The following is a 9,835-nucleotide window of genomic DNA, read 5'->3' as shown; positions in this document are numbered from 1 at the left end:
CTAAAGGTGCGTCCCGACCTTGAACCGGCAGTCCCTGTCCTCCACTATACCCGAGAGAGCACGTGGAAAAGGTGATGATCAAGAAAAAGTCTTTAAAAGTTTCAATTTTTAATCCAGGAGAGGGAGGAAGGACATTAAGCACACTTTCCCGCAGGAAGCAAGTGTCGTGTACCAGTCACTTGCGACCTCCCTTCACTCTTCTCCATAAAGGAAAAGCAAGCACTGTCCACATCACCCGTGAAAGAAAGAGTTGGGGACTAAAAACCTGATTCTTTTGAAAAAGACTCTTAGAAATGGTAACATCAAGTAACAGTTAAATGTATTTTAATTCCTTCAAACAGAAGGATAGCTTGAAGGTACAGCAGAGAAATTATTTCATTGATTTCATTCTCTTTAAAAAAACAAAAAAACCAAACCAAAACAAAAAAACAACATGGCTTCAAAATTCAGGAACAGTATCCAATAAACAAAGAACTATCCTTATGCACCTGGTTTAGTGTGGTACAAAGAGCTTACAGATTCAAATGAATATCATAAATGACTGAGAAATCGATTCAGATAATCTTTGTTTACAGGGACAGAAACTATGTTGACAAGTATGAATAAGTACACAGATAATCTCTTTAAAAACCCCAAACCTTCCTGACTGTATTTACACACTCAGCTGTATTTGTTTCCTTTGGCACGAGAAATTACAGACAAAAGATTCCATTTTATAGCAATTAAACTTTAAACTTAAAAATAACCTTTGAGATAATTAGGCCATATAGCCCCAGCACAGCAGCTTTACCTTTATTAAATTGCTGCCAACCCTATGTTCTAACCCTGGAAATTCAAGCCAAAAAACCTGAAGTCATTTACCACCTGTGACAAATTCCACATGGTGGGATTAACTGTATGTGAGGAGCTCAAGCAATGGGGAATTAATGATATTTAGTAAGAATGAATCTCCCATTATTATCCAAGGTAGATGTCTTTTCAAAAGCTCTTTATACACATATAAAATAAATCCAGTAAAAAATGGACACCCATTACATATATTCAGCCAAATTAGACATTAAGTGAACAGTCAGAGCACACGATGGCCAGCTGTAGTATTTCTTGAGCATTGCACAGAAATGTGTTAATCCCTAATCATTCCCATGCTAGAAAAAAAAAAAATTAAAATAACACTTAACTAATATGGTTTATTCTTTTACCATGTCAGTTTACTCTTTAGCCATTGCCAGGAGTTAACCCTCAAGTTTCACAGCAAAATCAGTATTATCAGTACAGTAGCAAGAGTATTTTGGCACCCTGTAAAATCCTAAAGAATGCGCAAGAAAAATCTCTTAAGTAGCATTTAATTATCCAGACTTTTCATTTCTTGTCCCTGGTATTTGACTTTACAGAGCCTGAAGCTTTGATTACTTTCAAAACAGTTTTTATAAGTTTTCTACTAGTAACCAACAGGGATGGAACAACAATGGCACAATATTTTTCCTAAAGCATTCAAGACTAGCAAGATTGTTTAACTTGAGGAACTACAATTAGGGCTACATAAAAATTAAGTAATGAGGCATCATGGCAAGAAACAGCACATCGACCCTCTACCACAACAGGAAGCTATTTTCAATCTTACAACAGAAAGGAATCAAATTAAAAAACACTAAAATTTATAGGACTTCATGGGTTGTGTTCCTTGTCTCTCTAGATGGTAAGAAACCATTACTGATCAACGTTGTACTTGGCTCTGCAAAGCAGGATGAGGGCAGAAGCTTTTGTTGAGATGGAATAAAGTACATGGTTGTCTTATTTTTGCATTGATCACATGAGACTGGACGTTGCATTGTCTCTGGTAACTGGATTGAATCCAAGGTGGACCACACACTTACAGAATGTTTTCCCTCACACATGTTATTTGTGCACGTCTCAACCAGACATTGATCTTGTTCTGCCAAGTGTATTCTTAGGCATCAAAAAAAGCTGAATTTGACTACAGCAAATTCTGTGAGGAAAAGGAATCAGAGAATATAACAAGTCTTCCCAGAAGACAGTCTTTTCTACACATCCAAAGAGCTGTTTGAATTTCAGATGAGCTGATAGAACATTTTTTCTTAAATATTTCAAAAGCAAAGCATGTTAAAACAACTTCCATTACATTTGGTGGAATACCAGTTCCAACACCCTCTTATGTGAAATTGTTACAAGTTTCTCAAATGCAGTCTCTTAAAATGAGAGTACAGTGTATCTAAAGCACATATACATGCTGCTACCAAGGAAAAAAAAGCAGTGAAGTAGCAACTTTTTATACATGAACTTTACTAAGAATCTTGCTCTTTGAAATAGCCCCCAAATTAGCTTGCAATTAAGATTTGTTTTCAACTGAAAAGATTTACAAACCCACCCAAATATTTTAAAACCACCCGTTGGTCTTTTTATTCTGAGCTTGCATGGTGTTTTCATGCAAACTGATGTACTGGACATACAGTACTGCAAATTACTAAAAATTCTACAAATCAAGTGACTTTTCTTTTTGCAAAACATGAATATATACCTGTGTCTTCACACACAGCACACGACCCTAGAGGGAACTCAAGAGTCAGTGTGCAGTAGGAACTACCACAGGAAACACTTTACAGGTACTGAAATAGTGGGAACTACATGAACTGGTTCAGTCCACACAACCACAAGGCTGCACTGCACTACAGAAATACTGACAAAATGCCCCCAAAAATGCCAAGAAACTACAGCAAGTTCTAAATAGGATATAAAAGCTGTTTCTTTCAGTGAAGACCAACCAGTCCCTTTGTGTACACATTTAGTTTTATTGTAACAAAGCAACTTGTACACTTTAACGTTTAAAACTGAGCATCTTTCTTTCCTTTCCAGTGAAACAAAAAAAAAAACAAAAAAAAAACAAAAAAAAAACAAAAAAAAAACAAAAAAAAAACAAAAAAAAAACAAAAAAAAAACAAAAAAAAAACAAAAAAAAAACAAAAAAAAAACAAAAAAAAAACAAAAAAAAAACAAAAAAAACAAACCAAAAAAATTTTAAAAATAAACAAGAACAAAATTACAATAGAGAATGTCAATTCCAAATAAGATCCTACAGGTTCTGCTGATTCTCCATCAAGTGGCAGGGCTCAAAGTCATCATTAGGAGAAGATTTTATTTTAAAAGTGTCATCTTAAACTGCAAGGATGTTTGTTAAACATCACAATTAAACATGCCAAAGGAGAAGAAGCCATGTTGTCAAAATGCCCACTTAACCCACCCAAACTTCTGAAACCCACCCCGGCTGACCTTCTATAACCCCATTTTTATTTTTATTTTTTTGTTGTTTTTTTTCTTTTTTTTTAAACAAGAGAAAGTAGACAGATACATGTTGGTAAATGCTAACTGTCCATATTCACATAGAGACACAGTGTAATCTCTGAGCCCAATATACAGAGAAAGAAGGAAAAAAGCTAGATTCTATGCACTACTACACAGGGGCCTAGCACTCTTCAGCTTCCAGCAGAGTGAAGGGAGCAGAAGGTTTTCTTTTTTCCCACAGAACATGGTGTGTTGAATTCATAAACAGTTTTTGTTTTGAGACAGAAAGGGATAAAAATGAACTTGAAACAGAAACTGGTAGATTCTTTTCCACTGTATTCTGCTCAAGATATTTCCCCAAAAGAAATTGTGAACCATGGTGTAGAGGAGAGAAAAAGAGACCTCAAGAGAACAAGGCGACTGAGCACAAGAAAAAAAAGACAGCAACTTGCTCCCAGGGACTGGAGAAAAATTAAAAAGGTAAAAAGGGGGTTTGGAATCCATCAGTGTTCAATTAGTCATCTTCTCCTTCATCCTCCTGTTGAAAGATAAGCAAGAATTAAATAAATCTAATCACTAAACTTCAGATAGCAAATGCAGTGACCAGAACTTTTTACAGTGCTACTCATGGTGCTGTATGATCATCTCTTCCCTCACTAAAGGATGGTAACACTTGCCCTGGGTGCCCAGCTACTGACCACACAGAAATCACTCACTCCCTGGGTGTCCCAAGGAAAACACATCAGAGGTTTGAGAAACTGTCATTTAGAATCACTACAAGCAGTGACATGAGTTTAACACGTGGAAAATGAAGGGGTCATCTCTTCCCCCTCATTTAGAACTCCAAAGAACAAAATGCTTCACCTTTCACATGCCAAATTCTAGGTTACAGAACAGAGCCCAGAGGTTTGTGCTGCTGAAGTCAGACACACCACACCCAGTTTCAAGAAACAAAGACATTCTAAACTAACTTCCCAACACCCTGGATGCTGAACCTGAACTCCCACTTACTACTAAAGCAAAGTTTTAATTCCTGAGCCCAACAGAAAGTCTTAGCTAGGCTGGCCATAAGCAGAAATAAACCAAAAAGTGGGAAGGATGACTGGATGTATCAACAAAAGCCATTTACATGTAAAGCACTGCTAGAATACTCAGTAATGAAGTAAGAATTTTGTCACATTAATCTTAGCTCTCCTAGAGCACTTCCCTTACAAATTTACTGAAACTATGTACTTCCACTGTCTCTCATACACACAAACATACTTATTGCTACCTGAAACCACTCAAGCTAATGCAGTCACAGTTCTCACACCTTGGGGTGCAGAAAAGAGCCAGTTCACCTTTGCCACAACGGCTTGGTATTCTTACAAGATCCCTCCCACACACCACACGAGTGGCATGAAGAGAAAAATTACTCACCTCTCCTTCCTCTCCCTCATCATCATCTTCATCTTCCTCCCCCTCATCTTCATCTCCTTCTTCATCAATATCCTCTAATCCTTCCTCCTCTTCATCATCATCGTCATCCTCCTCTCCCTCCCCTTCTTCATCATCCATATCAGGAACCTTAAAGACACATTTGCAACATCATCTACAGTGACCACATCCACTCTTTCCCAGAGCTGTTGAGGGTGCAGATGCCCTGCTCAGGGCTCTACCTACCAAGTAGTACTGTAGGGGATTTGGCCAGATGTCATCCTTGATGACTTCTCCTAACTCATCAGCCCCTGCATCAGAGTGGTCAGTGAACCAGGTGAAGAAGCTTTCTGGCTCTTCATGCTGCCTCTTCCTACTGGCTTTGTTCTGTGTCTGGCTTGAACGTTTTGTCAGGTCCTGAAAAGAAAGTTAAGAAGTTCTCTAAAGTTGTCTTTCTATGGTGTTTTTTCCCTATAAGCACCACTTAAAAATGTACTTGTCTAAACAACCCTCAAAAGTCACTTTCCCCTCCCTCTTTGAAGGTAAGTCTGTAAAACACATCTGAAGCCCAAACAACTGACACAAGATATTGCACTTCTCATGCACATGAGAGACCAGTAAACCCACTTGTTTCTTTCAATGGCCTCCACTGGAACACTGAAAATTCACATAATCTCAGGGAAACACAAGTACAACGAGTGTTTAATGACACACTGAACTTCCAAGGTCTCACAATGACTAAATGCCACTCAGAATAGTTGTAATTGCAGCAACTACTACATACCCCCAATTTAAGGAAGTCTCCACACCTCTAAGCTCTTTTAGCATTTGGATATAAAGACCTGCCTAGGCTTTTTTGCCTAAGATTTCCCACTCTGAAGTCTTCAGGCCACTCTATAGTATGTGCAAAAAAGCCCCACACAAACTGCTAAACACATGGCGACAAGAATACATGTAAGGTCTGTATCCATCACCTTATCCTAGAAAAAAAGTGTAGTAAGTTTCCAACAATCCTTTTGTTAAGTCTGAAATTAAATAAATTATTTCTTTCATCATATGGTTACACCATACTTCCAGTGCTTTTTCTCCTGACAGAATGACAACATTTATAGGTTCAGACTGTTTAATAAGAACAAAGCAGAATTCACACTGATTTTGTGCTGTATTGTAAAGATCACACAACTGGTCTGTACAGGAATGCAATTTCTGGTACAAGAGGAAAAATTCTAGTTCTCAATAAGAAAAACATTAAATTTTCTCCTTGGTCTGAGAGTGACAAAACAAACTGCAATTTCACTGCAAGCCTCAGCTCTACTTTTAAGAACTCAGTTCAAAATCCTCAGGATAACACTGAAGAACTTCTACAGATATAAACTGCAGTAAATTAATGATTCTTGAACACTGCCCAGGTGACAGGTATGCCCAAATTACTATGGCTGCAAATTCTACAAAAGATGTGGCATCTGGAAATGAAGTCGAAGACACAGAGTAAAATATAAAACAAGATCACACACTGCTATCTGATCCCCCTAAACCTGTTGTCCTTGGAATGCTTCATTTAACAGTTATTTTAAGTAAACAACACAACACAGTCTAGATCCTGGCCAAGGAAGAGTCAAGCTAATGCACTTGGTAATGTTTTTACTTGGTCACACTTGTGCTCTCCCAGATGCAATACATACCTTTCCAGATTTCCATTTGATCTCAGTAGATTTTGAAGATGGGTCTCCACTTTCATTGAGGTGAAACTCTTTGGAGAGAACTTTATTTTCAAAGTAGGGATTCTCATCAAAATACTGCAGAGTGGAAAGCAGAGAGTTAGAACCCACAGAATGGAAACACACAAATCAAGTCAAACCTGGCACTAAATAGGTAAGTGTAGAGATTTAAGTTATAAACTACAACCCAACATGCAATTACATTAAAAAAACGACAGCAAAATCACAAGTGAATGAACCATTTAAAGTACTTACAAAATCTATTCTGTAACCTGATTTGATGTCTTCAAATTCTGTCACCTCAACTCTGGTCAAGTAATGCAGTGCTTCCTCATCTTCTTCTCCCAGCAGTGCAGATACTGAGAGAGAAGGAGGAATCCCACATTATGAAACAGGCAGGCAAAACACAGGAAAATGATAGCCAGGAAGATCTAAAAACCAACACATCTGTCCCAGCCAATTTCCATGGCTCTTCCTTTTCAAGTTACCAGCCAACAGCCTACCCACACATACCCACCCTTCCCTCTGAAACAGATTTTCATGCATGTAGTTTGCCCAATCTAAGCAGTCTACGAACTTGTTTTGTAGAAAGTTTATTGTCAGAGTCCCAAGGAGCTCATTCCAAGTAAAAAACACCCAAACAATCTAAAACTATTTTTTTTTTTGTTTGTTTTGTTTTGTTTTTGGTTTCTTTTTGCTTTAAGTTCCCAACGAACTGAATAAAGTGGGAAACTTGAAATTTAAAATGCAGAAAGAAATTTTAGGATTGAAATATTTTAATAAACAAGACGCTCCTTTGGCCAACAAGTGCAAGAAAGGCAAAGCTTAAACAATGAAATCTAGGACAGAGAGGAAGTGTTCTGTATGCTCAGTAACAACACCGCAAGACAAGAGCTTTAAAGCACTCACATAACAATCAAGCAAACACTGAATTTACAGGGGGAAAAAAGAGGGCTATTAAGAATGTACCTTGTGGGTGGTTGACAAATGTTGTTACCCAGAAATTTGGGATTTTGGCGATCAATTCTGACCTCTTCTGGAAGAATGGTTGGCGGAGTTTGTTGTATTTCTGTTCTACTTTCAAAATTTCCTCACTGGCTTGTTCATTCAGTCTGTAATAGAGAGAGCCATGTTAACCACAGGGGGAGAACTGGGATTTAAGGACACATCAGAGCAGTCAACTACGAGCTGGAAGGGTTTGATAAGACCAGTCTGCCATCTTCTGCAGATGAAGTGTCCCAAAAAAGCCAGAAGCTCAGAGCAGCAAGAACTGTTAAAAAACATTCTGCCACAAGCAACCTCACTGGTCTGAATGGAACCTTCTAAACACAAAGCAGTGTTTTACCTCTTGAACAGTTTGCCTGCATAAAACCTGCAGAAGGGTAACACAGCCCTACCACCTGCCCCCTAAAACTTTTGGGCAGGCAAGGAAGCTACAGCAAAGAAATTCTGCACCCTGTGCAAGTAAAATCTGAAGACTTAAAACTGAGAAGTTGTTGTAAAAAGGCAAAGCCCTCACACTGCAACAGCTTCACACATTCACAGCCCCAACAGCCACCTGCAGTCCTTGTAGGACACTGGGCATGGAAAGAACATGCAGGCAGGGACTGACACAGAACACACAGCCCCAAGAGCTTTGGCATAAAAAATTAACATCTCAGAGACATTTTCTGCATATAATTGCACAAGCACATGAATATTATAATAAAAATGTATAATAAAACCTGACTTTTCAGCCAAGTGTTTGGTTCTGCTTGCTAACAGGGAAATACTTTAGCCAAACAGCTTACACATTAACTTGAGAGGCCAATGTGAAATACATTTCTACTAGTAAAAATACCACAATTAATTAAGAATTTTAAACTCAAGTTCCACCTCTTTAATTATACACAATTAAGCAAGAAACCAGGACACTTCTTTGTTATTTTAATGTCTCTAATCAAGTCAGAACACAGGTATATCTTGGTGGAGTTCAAAGACAGTGAGTACTACTGAGTGCTCACTTTACTACACACTTTCACTTTTGTCAGCTACATTTCAACTTCTGCTAAAATATTTTAAAAGTTAGATAATGTTTACCTGTCTATTTCATTCTGTACTTCATCAATGTGTTCAATTGCTTCCTGTTGCTCTTTTTCTGAAAAACAGATGAAAATGTGTCAATATCCCTTCATTCATGAGCCTGACAAATCACCTGGGGTTTCTCTTTGAGAAATTTTCTAGCGATCTACTGCAGAAGTTCTCAAGTATTTCTGTTAAATGTCACAAGAGTTACAAGGCCTCAAAGCACCAGCTTTACAGGGCGTGCTGCAGCTGAAGTGCAGCAAAGTTTGATAAAACAGCCCTTAAAGTGAGTTCACCCTTAGAAACCACAGCTCACATCCCGCTACACTGTTTTACAAGCCAACTTAAATTATAAGCCAATAATATTTTAATTAAAAAGTTGTAAGCCACATTTGCTACGACCAACACATTTAAAGAAACGTACAGTAATTTACAGAGCGCTGGAGTATCAATAGAAATAGCCTATCTGGGCACATGCCACCTTCCAAAAACCGAAAAGAACGTTCAAAAAGACAATTACAAACGAAAGAGACGCGAAAGCCGCCGTTTGGCAGGTATTTTCTACTGGGCACTTCCCCTGGAGCAAGTCTGGCCGAGGCCGGGGTTACGGAGCGCTGTTTACCCACCGCGCGGGAGATGAATGAGCGGCCGCGGGAAGCGGCAGGAGCGGAGCAGCGCCCGGTGCGCGTCCCGCACGGCCCGGCCCGCGCTGGGGGACAGCCCGGCCTCTCCGGGCGCGGGGCACGCACGTGGGGCAGGCGCTGCGGCCGGGGGCAACCCCGACCTTTAAAAGCCGAGATCGCACGTGGGGCCGGCGCGGGCGGCCCCAGCGCCGCGTGTCTCCGCCGCTCCATCCCCGCGCGGCCCGGCAGCACCACGCGGCCGCGGCCGGCGCATCATGGCGGCGGCGGCGGAGCACAATGAGGCTCCGCGGATGCTGCTCCGGGAGGGGCGGCGGGGGGGTCCCGCTGCTCCGCCGAGCCGCAGCGCCCCCCGCCCGGCCCCGCGGGGAGGGAAGCCGGGCCGGCGGCGCAGACAAAAGGGCGCTAACATGGCCTCCTCCCGCCGCCGCCGGGCCTGCACATCCGCCCGGCCAACGGGGCTGCGCGGGGGGGGGGGCCGGGCACTGACTCCTCCTGCTGCTGCTGCTGCTGCCGCCGCCACTCAGGTCCCTCCGGCGCCGGGGCGCTCCCGCCTCCTCCGCGCGGTCCTGCCGGATACCGAGGCGGCAACGGCGCCTCTCACTCCCCTCGCGCTCCCTCGCCCAGAGCCGCCACCGCCACCTCCTCCTCTGCTGCTGGCGAGGGGCGGGCACGCGGCGCGCATGCGCGGCCCCCCCC

General features: G+C 41.2%; 1 protein-coding gene across 1 annotated transcript in view; it reads right to left on the bottom strand.

Moving 5' to 3' along the window:
- Window positions 1-3,131: 3,131 nt before the first annotated feature.
- Window positions 3,132-9,835, bottom strand: part of SET (SET nuclear proto-oncogene) — a 7,123-nt gene continuing 419 nt past the window's right edge. Inside the window, exons 2-9 of the mRNA XM_041406705.1 lie at window positions 9,122-9,256; window positions 8,511-8,568; window positions 7,401-7,543; window positions 6,687-6,790; window positions 6,396-6,509; window positions 4,960-5,130; window positions 4,717-4,863; window positions 3,132-3,835 (exon numbers count right to left, since the gene is read on the bottom strand). Of these exons, the coding sequence (XP_041262639.1) occupies window positions 3,812-3,835; window positions 4,717-4,863; window positions 4,960-5,130; window positions 6,396-6,509; window positions 6,687-6,790; window positions 7,401-7,543; window positions 8,511-8,568; window positions 9,122-9,256 (896 nt within the window). The 3' untranslated portion in view covers window positions 3,132-3,811. The remainder of the gene's footprint in view (window positions 3,836-4,716; window positions 4,864-4,959; window positions 5,131-6,395; window positions 6,510-6,686; window positions 6,791-7,400; window positions 7,544-8,510; window positions 8,569-9,121; window positions 9,257-9,835) is intronic.

Source organism: Onychostruthus taczanowskii, unplaced genomic scaffold (assembly GCF_017590055.1).
Source record: "Onychostruthus taczanowskii isolate IOZ18803 unplaced genomic scaffold, ASM1759005v1 scaffold25, whole genome shotgun sequence".
NCBI lineage: Eukaryota > Metazoa > Chordata > Aves > Passeriformes > Passeridae > Onychostruthus > Onychostruthus taczanowskii.
The sequence above is the reverse complement of the archived record's forward strand: the minus strand, read 5'-3'. Positions and strand labels throughout refer to the sequence as shown.